At 41.8% G+C, this 27,419-nt stretch overlaps 2 protein-coding genes across 2 annotated transcripts; both read right to left on the bottom strand.

Annotated features, from left to right (window-relative positions):
- Positions 1 to 9,633: 9,633 nt before the first annotated feature.
- On the bottom strand, positions 9,634 to 11,107 carry LOC100216813 (proline-rich family protein). The gene is made up of 3 exons (NM_001245895.2): positions 10,867 to 11,107; positions 10,560 to 10,719; positions 9,634 to 9,940 (listed from the first exon to the last, which is right to left on the bottom strand). Exons 1-3 carry the CDS (start codon positions 10,913 to 10,915, stop codon positions 9,895 to 9,897), a joined length of 255 nt encoding a protein of 84 aa, NP_001232824.2. The 5' UTR covers positions 10,916 to 11,107; the 3' UTR covers positions 9,634 to 9,894.
- Positions 11,108 to 14,982: 3,875 nt separating this feature from the next.
- Positions 14,983 to 22,423, bottom strand: LOC103647787 (putative MO25-like protein At5g47540). Its single transcript, XM_008672300.3, has 11 exons — positions 21,836 to 22,423; positions 20,980 to 21,141; positions 20,217 to 20,335; positions 19,215 to 19,289; positions 18,461 to 18,554; positions 18,319 to 18,378; positions 17,768 to 17,836; positions 16,887 to 16,985; positions 16,572 to 16,616; positions 16,391 to 16,493; positions 14,983 to 15,279 (listed from the first exon to the last, which is right to left on the bottom strand). The coding sequence occupies exons 1-11, from the start codon at positions 21,959 to 21,961 to the stop codon at positions 15,221 to 15,223; spliced, it is 1,011 nt and encodes a 336-aa protein (XP_008670522.2). The 5' UTR covers positions 21,962 to 22,423; the 3' UTR covers positions 14,983 to 15,220.
- Between the last annotated feature and the right edge of the window lie 4,996 nt (positions 22,424 to 27,419).

The raw sequence follows: 27,419 nt of genomic DNA, 5'->3' as shown, positions 1-27,419 counted from the left end.
ATTTTGGTTAGGACGTGGAACTAAGTGCCATACCTCGTTCCTAGTGAAGTTGTTGAGCTCCTCTTGCATCGCCACCACCCAATCCGAATCTTGAAGTGCTTCCTCTACCCTGTGTGGCTCAATAGAGGAAACAAAAGAGTAATGTTCACAAAAATGAGCAACACGAGATCTAGTAGTTACCCCCTTATGAATGTCGCCGAGGATGGTGTCGACGGGGTGATCTCTTTGTATTGCTTGGTGGACTCTTGGGTGTGGCGGCCTTGGTTCTTCCTCGTCCTCCTTTTCTTGATCATTTGCATCTCGCCCTTGATCATTGCCGTCATCTTGAGGTGGCTCATTTGCTTGATCTTCTACTTCATCAACTTGAGCTTCATCCTCATTTTGAGTCGGTGGAGATGCTAGCGTGGAAGAGGATGGTTGATCTTGTGTAGTTGGAGGCTCTTCGGATTCCTTAGGACACACATCCCCAATGGACATGTTCCTTAGCGCTATGCATGGAGCCTGTTCTTCACCTATCTCATCAAGATCAACTTGCTCTATTTGAGAGCCGTTAGTTTCATCAAACACAACGTCACATGAGACTTCAACTAGTCCAGTGGACTTGTTAAAGACCCTATATGCCCTTGTGTTTGAGTCATAACCAAGTAAAAAGCCTTCTACAGTCTTAGGAGCAAATTTAGATTTTCTACCTCTTTTAATAAGAATAAAGCATTTGCTACCAAAAACTCTAAAGTATGAAATGTTGGGCTTTTTACCGGTTAGGAGTTCATATGATGTCTTCTTGAGGATTCGGTGAAGATATAACCGGTTGATGGCGTAGCAGGCGGTGTTGACCGCTTCGGCCCAAAACCGGTCCGGTGTCTTGTACTCATCAAGCATGGTTCTTGCCATGTCCAATAGAGTTCGATTCTTCCTCTCCACTACACCATTTTGTTGTGGCGTGTAGGGAGAGGAGAACTCATGCTTGATGCCCTCCTCCTCAAGGAAGCCTTCAATTTGAGAGTTTTTGAACTCCGTCCCGTTGTCGCTTCTTATTTTCTTGATTCTTAAGCCGAACTCATTTTGAGCCCGTCTCAAGAATCCCTTTAAGGTCTCTTGGGTTTGAGATTTTTCCTGTAAGAAGAATACCCAAGTGAAGCGAGAATAATCATCCACAATAACAAGACAATACTTACTCCCGCCAATGCTTATGTAAGCAATCGGGCCGAATAGATCCATGTGGAGTAGCTCAAGCGGCCTGTCGGTCGTCATGATGTTCTTGTGTGGATGATGGACTCCAACTTGCTTCCCTGCCTGGCATGCGCTACAAATCCTGTCTTTCTCAAAATGAACATTTGTTAATCCTAAAATGTGCTCTCCCTTTAGAAGCTTATGAAGATTCTTCATCCCAACATGGGCTAGTCGGCGGTGCCAGAGCCAACCCATGTTAGTCTTAGCAATTAAGCATGTGTCAAGTTCAGCTCTATCAAAATCTACTAAGTATAGCTGACCCTCTAACACACCCTTAAATGCTATTGAATCATCACTTCTTCTAAAGACAGTGACACCTACATCAGTAAAAAGACAGTTGTAGCCCATTTGACATAACTGAGAAACAGAAAGCAAGTTGTAATCTAAAGAATCTACAAGAAAAACATTGGAAATAGAATGGTCAGGAGATATAGCAATTTTACCCAATCCTTTGACCAAACCTTGATTTCCATCCCCGAATGTGATAGCTCGTTGGGGATCTTGGTTTTTCTCATATGAGGAGAACATCCTTTTCTCCCCGGTCATGTGGTTTGTGCATCCGCTGTCGAGTATCCAACTTGAGCCCCCGGATGCATAAACCTACAAAACAAATTTAGTTCTTGACTTTAGGTACCCAAACTGTTTTGGGTCCTTTGGCATTAGAAACAAGAACTTTGGGTACCCAAACACAAGTCTTGGAACCCTTGTGTTTGCCCCCAACAAACTTGGCAACCACTTTGCCGGTTTTGTTAGTAAGCACATAAGAAGCATCAAAAGTTTTAAATGAAATGTCATGATCATTTGATGCATTTGGAGTTTTCTTCTTAGGCAACTTGGCACGGGTTGGTTGCCTAGAGCTAGATGTCTCACCCTTATACATAAAAGCATGATTAAGGCCAGAGTGAGACTTCCTAGAATGAATTCTCCTAATTTTGTTCTCAGGATAGCCGGCAGGGTATAAAATGTAGCCCTCGTTATCCTGAGGCATGGGAGCCTTGCCCTTAACAAAGTTAGACAAGTTCTTAGGAGGGGCATTAATTTTGACATTGTCTCCCCTTTGGAAGCCAATGCCATCCTTAATGCCAGGGTGTCTCCCATTATAAAGCATGCTACGAGCAAATTTAAATTTCTCATTTTCTAAGTTGTGCTCGGCAATTTTAGCATCTAGTTTTGCTATATGATCATTTTGTTGTTTAATTAAAGCCATGTGATCATGAATAGCATTAACATCAATATCTCTACATCTATCACAAATAGACACATGCTCAATAGTAGATGTAGACGGTTTGCAGGAATTAAGTTCAACAATCTTAGCATGAAGAATATCATTTTTATCTCTAAGATTGGCAATTGTAACGTTGCAAACATCAAAATCTTTAGCCTTAGCAATCAAATTTTCATTCTCTATTTTAAGGCTAGCAAGAGAAATGTTTAATTCTTTAATCCTAGCAAGCAAATCATCATTATTATCTCTAGGATTGGGAATTGAAACATTACAAACATGAGAATCAACCTTAGCATTTAAACTAGCATTTTCACTTCTAAGGTTGTCAATTATCTCACGGCAAGTGCTTAGCTCACTAGATAATTTTTCACATTTTTCTACTTCTAGAGCATAAGCCTTTTTAACCTTAACATGTTTCTTGTTTTCTTTAATTAGACAATCCTCTTGGGAGTCCAAAAGGTCATCCTTTTCATGAATAGCACTAACTAATTCATTTAATTTTTCTTTTTGAGCTATGTTAAGGTTGGCAAAAAGGGAACGCAAATTATTCTCCTCATCACTAGCATTATCATCACTAGAAGATTCATATTTAGTGGAGGAGTTAGATTTAACCTTTTTCCGTTTGCCGTCCTTTGCCATGAGGCACTTGTGGCCGACGTTGGGGAAGAGGAGTCCCTTGGTGACGGCGATGTTGGCGGCGTCCTCGTCGTCGGAGGAGTCGCTTGAGCTCTCGTCGGAATCCCATTCCCGACAAACATGGGCATCGCCGCCCTTCTTCTTGTAGTACCTTTTCTTCTCCTTTCTTCTCCCCTTCTTGTCGTCGCCGCGGTCACTGTCACTAGATATAGGACATTTAGCAATAAAATGACCGGGCTTACCGCACTTGTAGCAAACCTTTTTGGAGCGGGACTTGTAATCCTTCCCCCTCCTTTGCTTGAGGATTTGGCGGAAGCTCTTGATGACGAGCGCCATTTCCTCATTGTCGAGCTTGGAGGCGTCTATGGGTTGTCTACTTGGTGTAGACACCTCCTTCTTCTCCTCCGTTGCCTTGAATGCAACGGGTTGGGCTTCGGATGGGTCGCCAAGCTCGTTGATTTTCCTCGAGCCCTCTATCATGCACTCAAAACTTACAAAATGCCCGATAACTTCCTCGGGGGTCATTTTAGTATATCTAGGATTACCACGAATCAATTGAACTTGAGTGGGATTAAGAAAAATGAGAGATCTTAAAATAACATTTACCACTTCGTGGTCGTCCCACTTCTTGCTCCCGAGGTTGCGCACTTGGTTCACCAAAGTCTTGAGCCGGTTGTACATGTGTTGTGGCTCTTCCCCTTTGTGAAGCCGGAACCGACCGAGCTCCCCCTCGATCGTTTCCCGCTTGGTGATCTTGGTGAGCTCATCTCCCTCGTGCGCGGTTTTGAGCACATCCCAAATCTCCTTGGCGCTCTTCAACCCTTGCACTTTGTTATACTCCTCTCTACTTAAAGAGGCTAGGAGTATTGTTGTTGCTTGAGAGTTGAAGTGCTCGATTTGGGCCACCTCATCCTCATCATAGTTCTCATCCCCTACCGACGGTACCTGTGCACCAAACTCAACAACATCCCATATACTTTTGTGGAGCGAGATTAGATGAAATCGCATTAAATCGCTCCACCTAGCGTAATCTTCACCATCAAAAGTTGGTGGTTTGCCTAATGGGACGGAAAGTAAAGGTGTATGTTTGGAAATGCGAGGGTAGTGTAGGGGAATCTTACTATACTTCTTACGCTCTTGGCGCTTAGAAGTGACGGAGGGCGCATCGGAGTCGGAGGTCGATGTTGATGAAGTGTCGGTCTCGTAGTAGACCACCTTCCTCATCCTTTTGTGCTTGTCCCCTCTCCGATGCGGCTTGTGAGAAGAAGATTTTTCCTTCTTCTCTTTGTGGTGAGAAGAGGAAGACTTTTTCTCCTTCCGTTTGGAGGAGTCCTTCTTCTTCTCCTTCCTCTTGGTGCGGGACTCTTCCGATGAAGTGCTCCCGTAACTTGTAGTGGGCTTTTCGCCGGTCTCCATCTCCTTCTTGGCGTGATCTCCCGACATCACTTCGAGCGGTTAGGCTCTAATGAAGCACCGGGCTCTGATACCAATTGATAGTCGCCTAGAGGGGGGGTGAATAGGGCGAAACTGAAATTTACAAATATAAACACAACTACAAGCCGGGTTAGCGTTAGAAATATAAACGAGTCCGAGAGAGGGCGCAAAACAAATCCCAAACGAATAATCAAGTGAGACACGGAGATTTGTTTTACCGAGGTTCGGTTCTTGCAAACCTACTCCCCGTTGAGGAGGCCACAAAGGCCGGGTCTCTTTCAACCCTTCCCTCTCTCAAACGGTCCCTCGGACCGAGTGAGCTTTCTCTTCTTAAATCAAAAGCCGGGAACAAAACTTCCCCGCAAGGGCCACCACACAATTGGTGCCTCTTGCCTTGATTACAATTGAGTGTTGGTCACAAGAGCAAGTGAGAAAGAAAGAAAGCGATCCAAGCGCAAGAGCTCAAATGAACACGGCAAATCACTCTCACTAGTCACTTAGGGTTTGTGTGGAATTGGAGAGGATTTGATCTCTTTGAATGTGTCTAGAATTGAATGCCTAGCTCTTGTAAGAGGTTGAGAAGTGGAAGACTTGGATGCAATGAATGGTGGGGTGGTTGGGGTATTTATAGCCCCAACCACCAAACTTGACCGTTGGCTGGAGGCGTCTGCTCGATGGCGCACCGGACAGTCCGGTGCACACCGGACAGTCCGGTGCCTCTGCCACGTCATCACTGCCGTTGGATTCTGACCGTTGGAGCTTCTGACTTGTGGGCCCTCCTGGGTGTCCGGTGCACACCGGACATGTACTGTTTGATGTCCGGTGCACCGGTATGGGCATGTCTGACGTCTGCGCGCGCTGTGCGCGCATTAAATGCACCACAGGGAGCCGTTGGCGCCGAAAAGAGCCGTTGCTCCGCTGGTACACCGGACAGTCCGGTGCACACCGGACAGTCCGGTGAATTTTAGCGGAGCGGCTGCCACGCGAACCCGAGGCTGGCGAGTTCCGGAGACCGCGCTTCCTTGGAGCACCGGACATGTCCGGTGCACACCGGACAGTCCGGTGAATTATAGCGCGCCGGCTTCCGAGAATTCCCGAGAGTGAAGAGTTTAAGTCTGAGTCCCCTGGTGCACCGGACAGGTACTGTTCACTGTCCGGTGGCACACCGGACAGTCCGGTGCCCTAGACCAGGGTTGCCTTCGGTTGCCCTTTTGCTCCTTTGTTGAATCCAAAACTTGGTCTTTTTATTGGCTGAGTGTGAACCTTTTACACCTGTATAATCTATACACTTGGGCAAACTAGTTAGTCCAAAGATTTGTGTTGGGCAATTCAACCACCAAAATTATTTAGGAACTAGGTGTAAGCTTAATTCCCTTTCACTAAGGATATTGTGTTTGTTTTTTAATCATACTATGTGGGGTTCAGGAATAAAGCTGCCATCTATATCAAATAATTCCATGTTTTTTGTTCTTGTTTTGCAGTTCGCATTGATCTTCGGTCCAACAATCATTTTGCCCCCAAAAGAGTCGACATATAATTTCTACTCGTTGAGGTTTGTTACTACTTCTTTCCTTTTACAGTATGCTTCTTTCCCTTCCAAATATATCAACTTCTATCGATTCAGTCATTTTTTAAGTTTTGCTTGGTGATATAATATTGGTGCTTCTTTAATGAATGGTCAAATGTGTTTGCACGGGGGAGCATTGACAGCTCTAGCGTTAGTAGCAGATTCATCATAGGCGTTGTTCACTTGGGAGTTTTATGCATAGTGGATCTCTGTTATTGTGCATCATGGCCTCATGGTGTTGTCGTATTGTTGTTGTGCTTTCTAACTTACTCATAATAACAACTTTATATATCATTTATATTGTTTTTTTGTTTGTCTATCTGATCATAAGTTTGTAACAATAACTTTTTTGTTTGTCCATTTACGTGGGGCAGCAGGCTGTTGCGCTCTTGGGAGAGCAACCCGTCTACCACGCCGTACAGTGTTCCATTGGCAGCGGGGCCGCCATGCCCTCAGTGGCGCTGCCCGACAAATAGGCTGGGTATTTGGGGATTATCGGCGAAGCATCATGGCTCCCGACGAAGCAGGGGCTGCGACCAGCGCGCTGGACGTTGCTGGGGGCCGCCTGATGCTGGCGGCGTCTGCTGTCTAGGAGCAGCGGCAGAGCTTATGATCGTCGAGACCTTTGATATTAGATTGGTAGGAGCTGCGTTCTCTATGCTGACGATATGTTTCCGTGCAACGCACGGGCACCCACCTAGTTAGATTATATAAGTTGGATTATGTTGGAAACATAGAAAGGTAAAATACTACTTTGGGATTACAAATAAGCTAATACAAGGTACCCAATGTAATATTTCAGCTTATTTGTGGTCACAATATGATATTTTACTCTACTACCATTTTATCATAATCTAACTTATATAATTTAGAAGGGAAACAAACACACCTTAAGTCACCTATAAACATTAGTCACAACATACACATGAAACAATACTCTAGTGGCAAACAACTCATATAACTGCGCCAACATAGGTATAGTGCTGGAATTGGGTTGGGTTGGGCTGGCCAGTCTCGAGTCCATCGTGCTTCGGGCCAAACAGGCTTGGGTCTATAAGATCCAAAAAGTGTTTGGGTCGTGTCGTGCCAGTCCAAAGAGTAGAAACAGTGGTCCAACTTGACTCTAAAACATGTTTTGCCTTTGTTGGACCATGTCGTCCTAAGCCCGGCCCATATATTTGAAACATATAAAACTTAAATATTATAACCACATAAAGTACATAACTTACTAAACTAAATATATTAAACAATGTGAGCATCATTTGAAAATATAAAGTTCAAATATTACAATCATATAAAGTGTATAACTTGCTAAATTAAAGAAATTAAGTAATATGAACTTCATTGGACCGTGTCGGCCCATACCCGGCCCACGTGTGCGGGCCATGTTCGGGCCCGACGGGCCGAAATTTGAGGTCCGGCCTAGGCATGCCTTCGGGTCATGCCAGCTCAGCCCGTGTTATTTCGTGTCGGACCATACTTTAAGTTCTTGTTTTTGAGTCGTGCTCGTGGTGTGATTCAAAAAGCCCGAGCCATATTACGAGACTACATAGGCACACCGACTTCTCAAACCACCTGTCATGCACCTTCTGTGCATGTGGAAACCCTGCACTAATAAACTTGCTAGGCACGTAGTCTCTTCACTCCTGGAAACATACAACTCAGAACATCGCCCTCAAGTTTGCCAACTTTAGGCTAGGGTAAGCAAGTCCATTTCTTGCCTTGCTAGCGCGGCTCTGCATAGCTCATCCCAAGCTTAGGGATCAGGAGTGGATTTGGTGCGGTTAATGCACAACCATGAGTGAGGTTAGAAAACTTAGGGCATGTTTTGTGTGTTGCTTCACACATCAAATCACGCTACACTTTTCAAGCAGTTCGTGTGGTGGCCAATTTGGCCGCTGCAGGTTAGACGCGGTGTGACAGAATAGGCACCACACCAAACATGCCTTAAGTGTCTGTTTGGATCCAGAAGCTAAAGCAAACCGACTAATTTTTAGCTACAATTTTTTTATCATTTTAGTTGCTTTTAACTCATCATGTTTGCATATTTTAGCTACTGAAGTGACTAAATTTTAGTCACTATTGTTTTAGCTCCTGGGATCCAAACATGCCTTAGAGCATGTTCGATTCCCAAGGAACCATGGCCTGAAATTATACCTAGCCAAATTGTTGTCTAATTTATTTAAGTTTTGATCAGTTGGAATGATTCTATTAAGTTTTGATCTGCTTGAATGATTCCTAGGTGAAATCCTAGACAAACGAACAAGATCTTAAGAAGTTGGATCAGTACCAAACCAGGTTATGTTGTACCGAATATAGCGTTTGCACGGTTGTACCAAATGTATCGTTTGCACACGATATGTTGCCTAAATAATAGGAGACCAGAGGGAAAAATAAATCGAATTAGAATCTTGAAAAATTCGGTCTAACTAAATTTAAAATACGGCTAGACCGAATTTTACGAGAATAGACTATTGTAGCCGATCTGATAGCAATAAGACAGATTGACCGAGATTAAATGACAGCCTAATCGACTATTGGTCATTTGGACTAAACATGTTTAAAAAGATCTCCTGATTGACGTTGGATGACTCGATCTAGTCGTGTTTAGAGGCCGACCTAACCGGCTTTAATAGGATTACATTTTTATGTGTCAACACGTACCTAGCTGTCGGGTTCTTGCTTAAGGTTTTGCTGAAGCGGAACAAGAGCCTGCTAAGGCCCTGTTTAGTCTCACAGGGATCATAAAAATTGAGACCTTGTTCGGGTATTCCCATAGATGAGATTAAAAAAATTATGAACGATTTTGAGTTGTTTGAGATTTTAATTCTACTCAATCCCGTCCGATCCACATGGATTGCACATAAAATGAACATACTCTGAGGTGGACTAGATGTGTTTCTATTCAATTTTGACTAGAAAGAAATTTAATCCCCTTCTGGTAACTGAACAAGGTCTAAGATACCGAGTACGCGCCTGTGAAAGTGCAGTTGGTGTGGCCTTGTTGGGTGAACCACTGGAGAACATATCCGGTGCATATGAGACTTTGGTGCACATAAGGTGTAAATGAGCATTTTATGAACATTATATATATATATATATATATATATATATATATATAATTTTAAGTTTAAATTGTATATAACTTGAGTAGAATGGAAAGAATATGTATGAATTTTTTCAGATTTTTTAATGAACTTTGGTAGTTCAGGTGCACTCATGTAGACCAAAGTCAAGTGTCATACGTGCACTTATGTACACCAAAGTCAAGTCTCATACGCACCGGATAAAGATTCAAGGAGGCTGCAGGAGCGTGATCGCGACGCGGCAACTAGTCTCTAGATGCTGGGATTGACTCTGTGTACTTGCAGAGTCTTGAACAGTCAAAGACACAAAAGCGACACAAAAGCGCAAGACGATGGATACGTACCATGACAAAGAATAAGGTGATAAATTAAAAGGCGTGACGTGTGCAGTTCAAAAATCGCAACAAAACGTGCTCCTCGGCAACAGAGTAATAGCAAAGAAACCGATCCCAAGTGGCACAATAAATCCCAGGATTGAATTCCACCAGAAACACGGAACATCCACAGGCAGAATACACACACACCGTCTGATCCCGTCAACATTGACAGAGAGAAATAAAAAACTAGGGCGACATATTATGCTCTGACAAAGCTAGAATAGCACGATAGCATTCCAGGCTCAATCCAGTTCCAGCTCTCTCTCTCTCTCCCTCGCATAGAAAGCTAGTAGTTTCACTTGTCGCCGTGTCGAATCCGTCGGTCGGCCCCTCTCACTCTCAGAAGCAGGCGTCCAGGAGGCAGCAGCAGCAGAGGGCAGCCAAGCTGTTCAAAATCACAAATGGCGCGTGAACCATTGTTAAGATAAAAAAAGGTCCAACCAAAGAAAGAGAGAGAGAGCATTGCAAATATCCCAATTTCAAGTTGTAACAACTACGGTGGATGCTCGAACACCATCTTATCTCATTGGTACTCACGCGTCAACGCAAGTATATTATCCATTCAACCAAACCGAAGGAATCTGAAAGCCTCACACTGACAGCAACCCGACCGTCGGATTAGCTCCTCGCATGTGGAACGGCAGCAGGAAAATGTGATCGCCGAGGCTAGCAATCCGGACCGCCAGTCTCAGATCAGACGGTCTAAGACACTTACTACCTTTGCGTGTAGCAACCGACACGTCGCCACGGAAAGGCCACGAGGGTGGCGTGGCGTGGCGTGGCGGCGGCGCCCTTTTCCAAGGGTGGTTCACGCGTCAAGTCAAGACCCCACCCACCCACAGGGGCCAACGTGCCGCACCAGCACGGCAGTCGCCGCCGCCGCCGGTGAGCCGAAGGAAGGTGCCTACCATCTAACCTAGCGAGGAAATTTTCGAAGACACTCCGATCTAGGAACAACTTATGAGCGGCTGCGCGGCACAAAAGTGGGGGAGCCAAGAACGTACCATCCCTCCATGAAGGAAGGCCCGCTGCTCTGCTGCTGCTGTGGAGGCGGCGGCTGCGCGTACTGCGGCGGGTAGCCCTGCGGAGGGTAGCCCTGCGCCGGCGGGGGGTAGCCGGCCGGCGGGTACCCCGCTGGCGGGTAGCCGTCCTTGCCCGGGTAGCCTGGTGAAATCAAGATCCGCACGCGGAAGATAATTAGCCTAATTACATATAGCACGGAAAGTAAGCGGGGAACACAGAGGTTCTCCAGATGTTTGGGTGATGATAAACTAGCAGATAGATCGAAGACGGGAGGAGACGGCGCCGCACCTTGCTGCGGCGGGACGCCGACGGGGGGCTGCTGCCCGTAGTAGCTCATCTCCCTCTTCTTCCTTGCGATCGGATGCGCGGAGAGGGTTAGGGGAGCTTTCGCTGCTTCGGGTTGTGGGGGTGTTGGGGGCGTGACGGGAATACGGATGGACGGTGGACGGGTCTGTCAGGTCAGGTGGTTTTATGGAAGGGAACGGGTGTGTTTGATGTTTCCTGGTGTTTTCCGGCTGGTCCTCCGGCGAACCGCGTCGTCAACGTGGTGCTGGCCCAGGGCATGCCTGGTCCCTGCTGGTGGGCTGCTTCGCAGACGTACTTGATAGCGCTCTGACGCCCTTTCCGGTGTGATGTGAGGAAAAAAACCATTTTAGTATGGTAAAAATCAGTTTTTTGCTCAATTATTAAATTGAATATAGTTTCTTCGTCATCTTCTAAAACCGGATTTGTGAACCCCCTGTCCTTCAGTATTTTCTCTTTTTTCCTCGATTGTTTGTTTCTGCTGAATTTTAAAATATCACATCATCTCCGTTTTCGAATATTTATCGTCCGTTAATTTATTTTAGTTCTGAACTAAAACGTGATAAATAAAAAAAGGAAGAAGGAGAGAGTATTAAATTACAGAAAAATTAAAAAAACAATTTTGTTGAACTCTACATAAGTAATGTATAAATAAACTTATGATATAGTACGTTTTAGTAGAAAATTTTTAGCTTGTACGCTTGATCTATAATAAAATAATTTATGCTCCTGTATCATATATAAGTTATAAATTCACCTTCCCATCTAAATATTACATAAAAGCATTGTATGAATGCCATTTTTAATTTAGAAAAGCTAGAATAACTTCTAATTTAGATGAGAGGTAGTACAACTCCAAGAGACTAGGTATATGGTTTTGTAAAGGTAAATTTAGCTAATATTGAAAGAAAATTATATCCAATAAACGACTCTTCAAATTTAGTGGCTCTCTATTTCTCTATCTTCGCTCTCCAATTTTGGATAGCCTGTTTCACTCTCTATTCAGTCCGTAGGTTTACCGAGTTTTGTTGGATTAGCCTACACTTTTTCTTTAAAATCTATTTTAGAGAGTAGCTAAATCAGTAAATTTGGTTAGTCTTTTTAGCTAATCTCTTGGAGTTGCTCTTAGTCACATTACTTTTCCTGTTGTTGGGGTCAAAGATGGATCCTGACTTCCGAGTCCTTCGGAATGAAACCAAATAGGAATGGTCGGAAAACCCTCAAACCACTTCAAATACGTATTTTAATCTAATATAAAAAATGAAAAAATGGTAACGAAATCGTCGATCACAAAAGTGAAACCAAGAGTAACAAGATGTCAGTAAACAATACCATCGATCGAGAACATATCGGTAACAGTCGGGAACCAAGAATTAAACTCGGCAATATCAACACTTCTAACCACTTCAAACGTTCAACTCAATGTAACAAATACACCATGACCTCATAGTAACATGATATATTATATATAGGCCTTTAAAGTTCAATATGCATAACAATTCACTATTTCACGGTGCCACTGCTACACGACATTAGCATGAGTACATCACTTGTCGCTAGTGACGGATCCAGAGAACAGATCATGAGGGACTACTAAACTAAGGCTATAAAATTCTTTAAAACATATAAGAAAACAATCTAATTGATGTTAGGAATAATTAGCAAGATAAAACTTAAATACTCAAAAAACATGTAGTATTGATACGAATTCTACAAATACAATAATCAATACATATCGTTCTGATTCTTGATAAGGAATCCATCGATCTTATCTCTATAAACATAAAATTTAATTTTATCAACTAACCTACTAACCAAGGAAATAATTGATTAAACCAAAATACCAAATAATCTTACTTCTTAACTAGCACAGTAGCACTAGCAGCCACACGCACATAGCAAACTAGCAGCAGAAGCAGTGCTAGCACACGGTTTTCTTCACCTTCACTGGTTCAATCGTTCAGGGAATCAGGCCGGCCGCAGGCGTCAGGTTCAGTAGCAGTGCCCAGCCGCCTATCCGCTCAGGCTTCCTTCCTCCATGGTGGCCGGTCGGAGCAGCAAATGCAGGAGCTGGCGAGGGCGAGCTGGTGATGAGAGGGGGGAGGCCGAGCGCGCGCCGGTCCCGCGCCCGCGAGGCTGCGATGGAGCGCCGCCGCGCCGACGCCCGGCGATGGACATCCTTGTGCCCCTGTTGGAGTGTTGGCTGTCGCGGTGTCACCAAGGCCAGAGAGGCAAAGCGGCGTCTGGATCATGGACACGGCCACGAGGCCGAGAGGCCGAGAGGGGTTGAGGAGCGGTTGATGCTAGGGATGGCAGTGGGTACGGATATGGTGGGGTTTTATATCCGCGGGTACGAGTATAGATACTATACGGTATCCACGAGTAATAATTTTCATGGGTATAGATATCTGCTATTCATATCCGTCACCCAATGGACATATGACATGTGGATCCAAACAGTGGCCAGCAGCCCAGCACTCAGCAGTCTGCGGTCCGCCAGTGGCCAGCAAGTCCAACTGTCCAAGCGGCCTGTGGCCCACGAGGCCAGGACCAGAGGTCCAGAGCGAACAGCCATCCCTACCTGCGGCCTCTCGGGCTCTCGGGTCTCGGTTGGTGCCTGGTGGTCTCTCTCTCACACTTTCTCTTGTCTCCAAGACTCCAACTCCAAGTTTCTAACCCTAGCCAATGCCAGCCGCCAAGCTTGAAGACTTGAAGTTCCAGGGCTCCAGGCTCCAGGCTCCTAGCCGTGCGGTGCGCCCGTGCTTGTGTAGCCGTGCAGGCGACCAGCCGTGCAACCGATATTTGAAGGAAAATTCACAAGATGTCAAATGAAGTTGAATGCCATGCAGCCAGGCTCATTACAATAATTTGTTGTTGCGTTTAAAAACTATATATGACTGTTATTTCATTCCAAGGACATGTTTTATGATGTATTATACTGTCTTCGCTACTTCTACTACTTGCTATGGACTATGTCACTACGGTGAAATGTTGTTGTAAGCCTAGAATGTTATCTATTTATGTTGTTGGAATGTTAAAATTATTGTTTGGAATGTTAAATTGTGATAAATTTCTGTTAGAATGTTGTTGGAATGTTGCTGAAATTTTAGTGGGTGGGCGGGTAACGGATATCCGTTGGATAACGGATACCCGGCGGGTACAGATACGGGTACAGATCTGTACCCACGAGCGTAAATGGGTATGGGTATGGGTTTGGTTTTATCTCGTGGGTATGGATACGCGAACCATATATCCGCGTTCTACCCACCCGATTGCCATCCCTAGCTGATGCGGCTCAGGGTGACTTATTTTTCTTGGACTTCTCAGGCCTATTCGATGTTGTTAGTGGGCCGCGACCGGGGCTGCAGCCCCGGACGCAGATCCACTCCTGCTTGTCGCTACAACCAAACACTCAAACCAAGAACAATAACACAATCCAACAAATAAATTCATAAAAGTTGGAACATTACAAAGTTCCTAACTAACAAGCCATAGGGGGAGGTGATGGTAGTTCATAAGTTCAAATATAACAACTATAAATGTCTCGATTTCAATCACAAACACTTAAACATGATATAGAAAATGAATGTTTTTTCCAAAAATTTACAAGTGCAACAACCTAACGTTCACAAAAGTCTAATTATTTGCATGAGGTATTAGCCACAGTGTGGTTGGTGGGCTTGAATGTTTAGATGGACTTAATTCCTTGTACAAATAAACGGAAAATACCGACGGGATTTTTCCTGTATAAATACATGATCTATAAATATGGTCGAGGAAATACCTTAACAGTTCCGTTCCTGTTCCCGCCACCTTTTCCGGTTCCTTTATTTACGGATACGATATAGTGACTACGTCGGTATGAAATTTTCCCATCATATTTTCATCCAAGTTTGGAAACTCAAATTTTTCCATCATATTTTCATCCCTACAAGCAAGTTTGGAAACTCAAATCTCCACGGGTCCTACCTGAACACGGGCGTGCTGACCTCTCCCCAGTATGATTACAATGTTTAGTCAGTGATGTGCATCGAGCGGTACGTATGAGCATGAGGTCATGCACTTCGTTTGCTCGAGATTAGGTATTAAGCCACGCCATCATCTCTAAATCCTTGGATATTTTTTGTCATTGAAACAAGCCCATAAAAAGGGCAAGGGCAACCACGCAATCTATTAAAAACTATCACATTTGCTGGCAGTATCCAAGTGCAACTCGAGTCAACGAGTCATATTGTTCCTCTAAGCCCAACAGAATAATATACAAAAAGTTTATTATTTTACATGCACTTTCTCGAGAAAAGAAAATCATCAGAATGACTAATTACAACCTCAGACATACTCAAAGCGCCGATATTTCTTTTATGACATGCTCCTTGTCTGCTTCAAACTGTTCATCCTCTGATTCACAATATAATGAGGAGGTTGGTTAATGTCAAACTGTTATAATGGCAGATGAAATCCAAACATGAAACGACTACAGTGACTAAAAGCAGGACAGGCTCTAGTCATAGGCGGCGACCGACTAGGGCCCCTCAATTCAAGGGGCCAAAAAAAAATATACAAAAAAATTTCTCGTTGATACCTTCAACATTTTAATGGACAAATATTCTAACGAAAGAATAATTATCATCTATAGATTCTTTCGGAGTTAATTATTTTCTTGTAATTATTCATATGACAAGTGCTTCATTGGGTAATCGATTTGAATAGATAGAGATATTTGAAAATCTATTTGTTTTTTTATTAAATTCAGATTGACTGAAGTCTTTTGATGATCATAGCCTGAGAAAGTGTTGTACTACTTTTATAAAAACTTTTAATCATGATGACTTATCTGATGTAGATCTTAATAATTTGATCAGTGAATTACAAGTATTGCAAGTAATTTTACCAGATAGTTTGATGCCAGCATAGGAGATACTTCACTTCATTGTAATTGCATAATGTTACCTAAATGTTTCTATTGCATATCGGATTTTATTGACCATATATGTGACTGTAGCCTCTGTTCAAAAAATTCTCAAACTTAAAATTATTGAAAAAATTTCTGAGGTCAACTATGATATAAAAAAGGATAAACGGCTACTTGTTCTATCGAGAAGTATATATTGATAAATGTTGATCTACATATTGTTCTTAATGAATTTACTTCAGAAAATGCTCGATGCAGTTATTTGTTTTAGAGAAATTGTATAGTATTAAATGAGGTGTAAATTTTTTACTAGTTTGAGGTATCCACACTAATATATCATTATTTTACTACTTTTATATTTTTCTATTGAAGTATATTTTTATATAGGGGCCGAAATGTCGAGATTGGCCTAGGGCCTTTCAAAACCATGAGCCGGCCCTGACTAAAAGCAGCTCATGCGGCTGAAAATTAGATCGACACAGAAAGCAACTCATGCGGCTGAAAATATAACTGAACCACAACACAACTCCACAACTAAAGTATTGTGAGTAGATAAGCAAGCAAGTACACAAACGAAAGTTAAAGCAGGTATAGTACCTTTGTCAATCTTGAATCCAGCAAAAAAACGAAGTAGCTTGTTTCTATTGGTGACCAGTATGTTCACGACCTCAGGTGGTTTGTTTTTATTCGCAGCAAACAGCTGTGATACATGTAAAATAACCAAACGAGTTTAAGCAAACTTTTGTTGACAAAAAGATGTTAAGGTTCTTATACATACCTTGAACACGTGAAATGCCTCGATTTGGATATTTTTACTCGAATCCTGACAAAATAAAAGACTAAAAAATGAGTAAGGGTGGCAAATAGTACGAGGGAGTGACTTGAAGGGTCGTGGATGACATGTACTCCGCTCCGTTCAATTTATAGTTCATTTTGGCTTTTCTACATAACTTTTTTATTATGTATCTAGACATGTCATATGTCCAGGTGCATGAGCTATGTATATATAAAAGCTAAAACAACATATAATTTGGAACAGAGAGTGTTAGATTGTAAGCTCAAGTTGCCTACTAGTGAAATGAGGTACACTGACCCTTAAGAGATTCATCAGAATCATAAGATTGTCTTTGGAACTAACATAGCGCATCATCACTGCAACATTTGATCTATCCAGCAGCATATCTCCCAACAACTGAAAGGAAAAAATTATTACATGAGAATCTTGACCAATAAAAAATTTGCTCCCCTTCTCTACAAGTGATATTGATGGGTTCCAGCCTCATTCCACTACTTACGCAATCAACAGACAGGGAAAGAATCGTTGGGAACAGCGCTAAGAAAAATATGCTGTTTGTTAAGTGTGGTTTTCCATCATGACACTAATTGGAGTGAGAAAAGAGGAGAGCACAAAGCCTAGCAGGAAAAATTACTGAAAATTGAAGTTCCGGCGGGTCTCTTTAATCGATTACCTTCCTTATTGCGCCTGGCCCCTAACTGGAGCATAAAAACCAAATGCTTCATATAGGGGGTTTTCATATAGCACATCCACATGGACGATGTGCTAGTTTTAAGGAAAAGAAATAATGTGAATTGGCCAGTCATGCTCCTATAAAATAAAATAATGGAGCCATCTCTCTTTTGTCAGAGCATTGAATTAATTGGAAGGAGTCAAAATACTAAAATACTAAATTAGTGGGAAGGAGTCAAAATACTAAAATACTACACCGTTGATATCGTCATTAGACAATTACTCCCTAGGCCATGTACAAGTATAGTAGAACGGAGGGACCATATAAGATTTTGAAAATATTCATAATAATATATGAAAAAAAACTAACTATGGTGCAATAAATCAAATGATAGTGGGTGTTTTCTATGTATCTAGAAAATCAATATAACATATAATTTGGGACAGAGGGAGTACATATAAACAAAGCAGAAACATAACCGATCTTAATACAAAGGTAGCAGTACCTTGATAGCTTGCCTTTTTGTTATATAGTTGGTTGATGACAGCAACCTAGAGTTGAATTCTTCAAAAAACTAAGGAATGAAAATGCAAGAGGGTTAACATTAGAAAAGTAGAATTGAACACAAATAAATCATGGTGCTAATTACAACATATCAAGTAGAGTAGAATATGCTATGATGCTGATGCCAATCAAACTAGGGTTTGAATTAACCAAATATTCAAAGGGGCATCTACATAAAATTTCTGATGGTTCATAATCCACCAACACAAAACTTCTAGTAGTTCACCATTAAAGTTTAAGCCTCTAAGAGAGCAAAACAATGAATTCAGCCTGACAACAATTTGAACATCTAACCGATTCAATCAGTTTAAACCTAACTAGAGACAATATTAGAACAAGGTAGAGATTGAAACACTCAGCCACAGAATTTAATGTTGCACTACAACTTCACTAAGACCATATATAGTTCGAACATATACAGCAAGAGGAAGGATACAAATTCATTGTAAATGAAATAAATTTGAATAATCTTCCCAAGGTAAAAATACTGACCCAATCATAATTGTTGGAGAGAAATTCAGCAACGGTTGCTTTATGTCTTGTCAATAGTTCCTGCTTACAAAAGCATAATATGACCAGATTAGACCACACTATATGAAAAGTACTCTGAAAGGTAAAAAGTGAAACAACTCGCCTTAAAGGTAGCAGAAGCATCAGAAGCTATGTCAAAATTTGGAAGCTGTATATAGTCGAAGAACTTCTTCATATGTTCGGACTCTAAAACATACCTGTCAATGAAGACATTCTATAAGAAAATAGCACCAAAAGTCCACATGAGCCTCTAGTTTCGACAATATTTTTGCACTTATGGATGTCCAACTTAGTAATAGTTATTTAATTTATCATTTTCTTATGACCTATAATATCCTGGGAGCAAATACAGTCCATGGAATAAAAGCACTGAACTTCTCTAGATCATTCATAGTGATTCTATATGTACACAAAAACTGTTTGTATGATAAAGGAACACACTGCTAATGTGCACACCCTTTGTTAAACTGGGTGCGATCAGGCTTCTATCAGATATATGAAAACATAAAGCGAAACTTGAATCCGCTATATGGAATGGAAGGACACCACCAAAACAAATAAAATCTGCAAAGCAGGCATTCTGCTACATGATTATTCGATATTTCCTTTTATTAATTAACAATTTTGATGTGCTCTACTGCTCAGAGACTTAGAAATGGAATTCTATTATTGCAAACAAGAATGTAGATTTGACTAACGGGGATTTCCATTGGTGGTTCATGTGAGCATTTCATGGTATGGTCGTCTTTGCTAATGAAACAAATGATGTGATGCTTGAATCTTTATTAATCAAGTAACTTCGATATAATATATATACATATTAACATAGTATCAAGATTTAAAGTCAGTAGTATCACCTTGCAATGCTTTGGTGGCGAATACATTCCCTCAACATAGCACCATAATGTAAAGCAATGTCCATATTCTCATACCTGTTCAGTAAAGAAATATATAGTGGAAGAACAAATAATGAGTTAAATAAATAAACCTAATCCCATATTATCAACACTACACAGCTAATTCCAGAACAAGCTAATGCGACATTACAAAACTAAAAACAAACAATTTTTGTGCCGCGATGCTATACCGTTATTTTCATCTCTGCACACATTTATAAATGCAGGTGTTAACTAACATACATGCCCAATGCTATCATGTTATCTAGTCAGTCCTAATCTCACCATGGCATTGACCAGGCAACTAGTAGCAGTTAGTCATCGATCAGGCCACCAGGGCGCTAGTGGGCTGAAAAACATGAGCCCAAGTGGCCTAAGTCATCCCAACTGCAGCCTATGTTCACAGCTGCCCAGCAATTCCATTCTGTTCATGGTCGTCCAACTAATCAGACGACCAGAAAACTATCGGCATAATCGTGTCATAGCCCCTAGCCAACCAACTAGGACGACTAATCATGAGTAATGGGACGACATGATAACACTTCATGAACATAAAAGTAATATAATCTGTCAAATGACGATAAGTCGGTAACTGTACAGTGTTGAGTTGAAGTGGGGTGGGGGCATCCTTTAAATACAAAGATTTAAGCACCAAGAAAGTATCTGGGGGGAAACAAAATTCATCCCACATAGTCTAAGAACATGAAAATTTATGTTTCAATGGCCTCATTTGGATATCCAATTTTACTATACCATTCAAACAAGTACCGTAATCAGAGAGTCAGGAACACATGGATCAGTCATCAGTGAATACATGAATAGCACTAACACTCTCGAAGATAAAAGTGAGCTAAACAAGCAATATAATAAATGTGCACAATGATTAATTTTGGTAGAGAGAGAGAGAGAGAGAGAGAGAGAACTAATCGTCATTAGTTATTCTTAATTGGACAGTAGTCTTACCCTAAAATTAAAATGTCCAAGAGATCTTTATTTGACTCTAGGTACTCAGATGCAACTATCTTTGAGGATACTTGTTGTCTTTGCAAGTTTGCAACAACTTGAGTAGCATCTTTCCTAGTCTGCAACAATCAAAAGTAGAGATACATCCATAAGAATGTATCAGTTTTTTGTGTAAAAAGGACAAGGGAGGTACTCCCTCCGGTCTTCAAATACTTGATATTTTGGACATGATCTCATATACCAAGAAGCTATTAAATAGGGTTGTTCTTTCCTATAGTACCCCTAATAAATACATTTAGGTTCCATAAAAAACACAAGAAGATATAGCCTAGATGACCGCAACGCTATGCATAAGGATTACTACACCAGCTCTTGAGATCGAATTCCCACGGTGGTCTTTTTTTGCGTTTTTTTGGCGAGCATGCATGGGTGATGGGTCCCATGTGGCTTGTGCGCGTCGTAGTTTACACTGGCCCCGCGTTTTTTGACGAGTGTTGGCTTTGGCAGAGATGGGCGCTGGACTGGAAAACGAAGCGGCTGGAGTAATAAGCCATGTATGGAAGAATATATGGACCACCTAGATCAGGGGTATACTAGTCCAAAATGAGCTTCAAATGCTTCAACATCAAGTATTTGCATCCAAAGTGAAAACCCCTTAAACATCAAATATTTGAAGACTGGAGGGAGTATATATTATGTATGTAATAAAAGTTATTCCAATAGTAGTGTCAATCTACAGACAAAAACAGGTCAAATTACATACCTCCAAATTTAGTTTTGGAAGATGTATGATTAATAGCCGTAAAGTGTTCTCCCTGAAGAATTCTTGGGTCAGTTGCACACATGCTTCAGTTACAGGCTCTGATTCACCATTGCCGTAAAGGATAGACTTCATATCCCTGATATTTTTGCTTAGCTCCGTCATCTGCATAAACTCATCCTTAGGCACAGCTCATTCTAACGGATATAAGACATTGTGCATTTACAATCTGTTTTTTCTTTTCCAATAGATGGCCACAAGCCTCTACATGTATCCAAAGGTTCATATAACATATAGAGCATGAAGCTGTCTAGTGGTAACATGCGGTTTCATATGGAAGGGGTTAAAAGTAAAATAGGTACTATGTTTGAGGTTGAAGGGGTTAAATGTAAATTAACAGTCATCATTAGATCTAGATTAGATGCACCAAATCGCTTGATTGCACGCTTGCACCAATATAAGTGATTGCATAAGATATTTTCCGCAGCTGCTCATACCCACTGGTAACTCCGCAATGAGTTATGAACTTTTGATAAAAAGCTGATGGTTGATAAACTACGAGATGCGTATATTCGCGCCAACTAATATCATACCTATCTAGCTCAGTTCTGCTGATACACCTAAAAACATATTTCTAGGAGTTCCATGCGATATTCACTTCATACTTGCTACAATTTGATCATGAATGACATCAAGGAAACTAGGGCACTCTGGCTGTGCCAGCACCATTTCCATCACGAGATTGTGTCATGCATCACAAATTAGGTAAAGTTCACGCGCAATCGGGGTTGAACCATCGGGCACAAATGGGGAATCGAAGCCACGAAATCCCTAGACAGAGGGTCAGACCCGATCTCACCTTCTCGTCGCGCTTGGCGTCGCCGCTCCGGGAGCCCGAGTGGAGGTCGAGGTGGACGAGGCACTCACGCGTCTGCCGCACGATGTCGACGGGCGTCCGCGGCTTGGTCTTGAAGAGGCCCTTCATCTTGGCCCCGTCGTCCGCTGCCGCTGCAGCGGCGGACAGGCGCGGTGGGGAGGGCAAGGGCGAGGCCTTGGGCCGCTTCCGCCCCGCCGACCCGAACGAGCAGCAGCCTCGCAGGAACGCCACGGGGTCGCCGCGCGGGAGGGCCCTCGGGAGGGCCCTGCTCTCCTCCGCTCGGGTCCGGCAGTTCGATCGGAGGACCGCGCGCGAGGAAGGGAAGGAGGGTACGAGGGCTCGAGCTCGTGCCCGTGAATACGTGATGGAAGGGACGGGACGAGGGGTAGGGCACGAGGCCGGTCGCGTTTCGCGACGCTTATCCTGCCTGTCAGCGTCTCGCTGTCCCTGTCTCGGTTTCGCGCTCCCCTGCTCTGCTGTTTCTGCGCCCCTTTTCTACCGCCTTTTTCTTAGCACACCATCTTTGGATTTAGGAAGACGATCCTTGCTGGACTGAATCAACGCAAATCCACGGCTGCACGGCCGTTCACGTGAACATGAATGTGATTTGGTATTCGTGTTTTAAATTAAAAAAAACACGTGGCGACGCCCTGTCAATCAAATCAAATAAAAACTTTCACTGCTTTAGATTCTTATTGTTTAAGATGTCTTTCCTGCTTTTCGTCCTTGAACGGCACGGGTATTACGAGCATTAGCCCACGTAGAACTTTGATCGGTACAAGTGTCCTGATACAGTCATGCACGCCGAGGAGGCTAAGAATATAAGAGCAAGTACAATAATAGGCTATAAATATGCTTACATAACATTTTTGTTTATGTGGAATAGATAGACAATAAAAAAGTAGAGTGAGTTGACTATTATGCAAGAGCTCACGTGCTTCAAAACAAAAGGATGAAAGAGAAAGGGACAAAAAAATTATCTAAGAGCTAACTTTAGAGTTAATTTTATTATATGAGTGTATTTATTATTCGCTATATATAACATGTTAAAGAGTTAAAGTCAATAATAAGCTCTATTATTAAACTTGCTCTAATTCTACACGACGAGACGGAACAGCTAACTTCTAACGGTATGTTTGATACCTCAGACTAACCATTAGCTTATATCTCTAATACTAACTAGAAAAGCTAAATATAGTCTAATTCTAAACTACTAAAAGGTAATGGTGGCTAAATAATAGTTACAATCTATTAGATCTTATTAACCTATAATTAGTTTACAACTAATGTATTTTTGTAAAGCGAACTATTTTTAAGCTCAGTGATCCAATTAAACTCTAAGCTTGTACAAAAATTAAACCACTTTGTATCGCAAAAAGGGCGCACGTCGCACCTGTGTGCTCTGTTATAGTATCTTCGAACTCAGACTTCTTTTATATGTTTAGGAACTATTTAATATTAAGCATTTATTATCTTAATATTTAGGCAACGTAAAAAAACCGTATTCAATTTCAAGGTCTAAAAGTTACCATAACCAGAGAAAAAAAAATATGTGGATGTCCATAAAATATAAACCACAGCCATTACGTCAAAATTAACCAACACAAACTCTTAAGTCTATTTCTACCAACACATGTCATTATTTAGCCTATTTGTATGTTGGTAAGTATGAAAGTTCAAATAAACTCTAGAAGAAGATCCGGAGCCGGAAGACTTTGGGGTGTTTGGTCGGTGGAACGCTGTGGTCTATTATCATCTCATCCTCTATTTTTTTACTTAATTTGTAGAGTCGAATAAGTTAATTTATTAGTACACCATTTCTCACAAGCTATTAATTAGTACTAGTATAGTAGCTGAGGTCACTTCACTTAGAGTACATGCTAACATAAGCTTATAATACATCACTTCATCCAAAATAAATTGATTTTTCAAACCAAACGCACCATTATTACATACACATACCATATAAAATTCCCATAGCATTCTTAGATTTTGGACGTGCCCTCGTTGGAAAAGGATTTTTTTACATGTTTTATATTTTTATAACAAATTGAATCTATTTATATAACATTTGTCCATATTCTTGTAGAATTTCTTTGCTCTAGATGGACCATTAAACTTACATGGTAGTTTTGGACTCTTGCTTAAGCGACAAGATGGAATGAGATGGAGAGAGCTTAGAGGGATTAAGCGGAGATCTTGAATTGCAAAAAAAAAGTTTGAGTGCATAGATCAATCGAAGGTGACATCATGGAGGATAAAAATCGAAGAAGAATAATCGTGAAGCGATGGTCGCAAATAAGCTTATTAATCCCTCACATACTGCTTTCATGTTTGGTCGTATTATTCTACAAGGCATAATTGTGCTTCATGAGGCTATTCATGAGTTGCAAAAGAAAAAATTGACTGAATTGATTTTAAAACTAGACTTTGAAAAAGTTTACGATAAAGTAAAATGGTTTTTCCTTCAACGGAATGAAAGGCTTCCCACCGAAATGGTGTGTATGGGTTCATTCTGTTGTCTACGGGGGTCATGTGTGGATTAAAATTAATGATGAGGTTGGCCCTTTCTTTTCTACATATAAGGGCCTTTGACAAGGATATCTTCTTTCTCTGTTTCTTTTTTTAATATAGTCATGGATATGTTGTCGATACTCTTTTCAATAGCGAAGGAACATAATCAATTTGTAGGAGTGGTTCCTCACCTGATGGAGGAGGCTTTCTATCTTTCAATATGCTGATGATATTATTGTTTTTATGGATCATAACATAGAACATTTGCTTAACGTGAAATTACTCCTGGCCGCTTTCGAACTTATTTCAAGTTTGAAAATCAACTTTCACAAAAAGCGACCTTTTTCTATGGTGCAGCTAAGAAGTATGAACAAAATTACTCTTGTCTTTTTGGTTGTTTGATTGGTTCTTTACCTTTCAAATAACTTGGGATTCCTATGACCCATCGCATGTTACAGAATAGTGAATGGCAATGAGTAATTGATATCTTTGAAAAAATATTGAGTTCATGGAAAGGTAAATTGATTTCTTTCGGTGACCGCCTAGCGCTCATTAACTCAGTATTAAGTAGCCTAGCCATTTTCATGATGTCATTTTTAAGGTGCCAGTGGAGGTGTTACAAAAATTAGATGCCATTCGTTCTCGTTTCTATTGGCAAGGTGGTCATTCTAAAAAGAAATACAGACTTACAAAATGGAAGACTATTTGCCAACCTAAGGAGATCGGTGGATTGGGTGTTGTCAATCTAGCCACTAAGAATGTTTGTTTACTCAGCAAGTGGCTCTTTAAGTTATTAAATGAGATTGGTAATTGCCAGCAAATTCTTAAGAAAAATACTTAAGGTCCAAATCGTTTAATCAAATTGTGAGAAAATCTAGATACTCACATTTCTTGTCTGAACTCGTGAATATTAAAGAAAAAATCTTGAAATGGGGGAGGTTTCGTGTAGGTGTTGGTCTAATGACGAGGTTCTGGGAAGATAGATGGATTATTCATAGACCGCTTAAGGACTTTTGTCTGAACCTTTTTAATGTTGTGCATAAAAAGAATGTTTTAGTTAGAGTTGTTATGAATGGAAATATACCCAACCTATCTTTTTATAGAACTATTGTCGGGGTGAAACTGATTGAGTGGCATAACATATTACATCTTATGGTAGCTGCTCATTTGGATCAATCGAGAGAAATTTATTTGGGGGCACATAGAGATGGACTTTTTATCAGTTTGTTCAATGTACTTTCTTTCAATGAATGTTTCTCCAGTAAACCACAGTATACTTTGGAGACTAAGAGTGTGTTTGGTTTGGCTTTTGGCTTTGGCTATTGACCCCTGAAAGCCAAAAGCCAAACCAAAGGGATAGATCCAGGAAGCAGCTTTTTTCTAAAAGCCGACTTTCTCGCAGTGGAAAATTGAAAGCACATCTGAACCTGCTTTTATTGGCATGGAACTGTGAAAACATATATCGAAGAACTTTTAACGGCTTTTAGTGGTTTCCAACAAACAGTTTTTAGCTTTTTAACAGCTCACAACCCACAACAACTTTTTCCACAGCTCACAGTCCACAACAGCTTTTTCCACAGCCATATCCCAACCAAACAGACCCTAAAGCTTCCTCTAAAAATTAAAAAATATGGTATTTATGCAGGGGAGTTAATCTCACTAAAGACAACCTAACTAAACGTGGTTGGAATGGGAGTTCCAAATGCAGCTTTTGTAATCAAAATCAGACTATTCAGCATCTATTTTTTATTGTTGTCATGCTAGAAATATTTGGAGAATTATTTTCTTTGCCTTAAATATTGAGAGACCCAACAATATTAGTCATTTAATAGGGTCTTGAGTTGCTAACAAGGGAACGACATATAGAAAAAACTCCTAATTGGAGCGGCGACAATGTTTTGGTCTATTTGGCTTTTGTCGTAGTGATGTTGTCTTTGCTTTTAAACCAAAACCATCAATTATGCAGGTCCTTTTAAGAGAAACTGTCGGTACCCTGAATCAGGGGTACCCTTTACTACAGTATGAAGACGCGGTACTGAAAGTCGCCTGGAGGGGGGGGGTGAATAGGGCGAATCTAAAATTTATAAACTTAAGCACAACTACAAGCCGGGTTAGCGTTAGAAATAAGAACGAGTCCGAGAGAGAGGGTGAAAAACAAATTGCGGGCAAATAAAGCGTGAGACACGATGATTTGTTTTACCGAGGTTCGGTTCTCGCAAACCTACTCCCCGTTGAGGTGGTCACAAAGACCGGGTCTCTTTCAACCCTTTATCTCTCTCAAACGGTCACTTAGACCGAGTGAGCTTCTCTTCTCAACCAAACGGGACACAAAGTCCCCGCAAGGACCACCACACAATTGGTGTATCTTGCCTCGGTTACAATTGAGTTTGTCACAAGAAGAATGAGAAAGAAAAGAAGCAATCCAAGCGCAAGAGCTCAAATGAACACAAATATCACTCTCTCACTAGCCACTATTGATTGGAGTTGTCTTTGGACTTCGGAGAGGATTTGATCTCTTTGGAGTGTCTAGAATTGAATACTATAGCTCTTGTAATGTGTTGAATATGGAAAACTTGGATGCCATTGAATGTAGGGTGGTTGGGGTATTTATAGCCCCAACCACCAAAAATGGCCGTTGGAAGGTTGCTGTCGCATGGCGCACTGGACAGTCCGGTGCACCACCGGACACTGTCCGGTGCGACAGCCACGTCAGCAGACCATTGGGGTTCGACAGTTTGAGTTCTGACTTGTGGGGCCTCTGGGCTATCCGGTGGTGCACCGGACAGGTCCTGTAGACTGTCCGGTGCGCCAACTGCGCGTGCTCTGTCCTCTGCGCGCGCAGGCGCGCATTAAATGCGTTGCAGTCGACTGTTGTGCGCGAAGTAGCCGTTGCTCCGCTGGCACACCGGACAGTCCGATGTGACACCGGACAGTCCGATGTGACACCGGACAGTCCGATGTGACACCGGACAGTCCGATGAATTATAGCGGAGCGGCCTCCCAATTTCCCGAAGGTGGCAAGTTTGGCGTCGAGTGCCCTGGTGCACCGGAC

The sequence above is a fragment of the Zea mays genome, chromosome 2 (assembly GCF_902167145.1).
Source record: "Zea mays cultivar B73 chromosome 2, Zm-B73-REFERENCE-NAM-5.0, whole genome shotgun sequence".
In the NCBI taxonomy this organism is placed as follows: domain Eukaryota; kingdom Viridiplantae; phylum Streptophyta; class Magnoliopsida; order Poales; family Poaceae; genus Zea; species Zea mays.
This window is presented reverse-complemented; position numbering and strand designations above follow the sequence as displayed.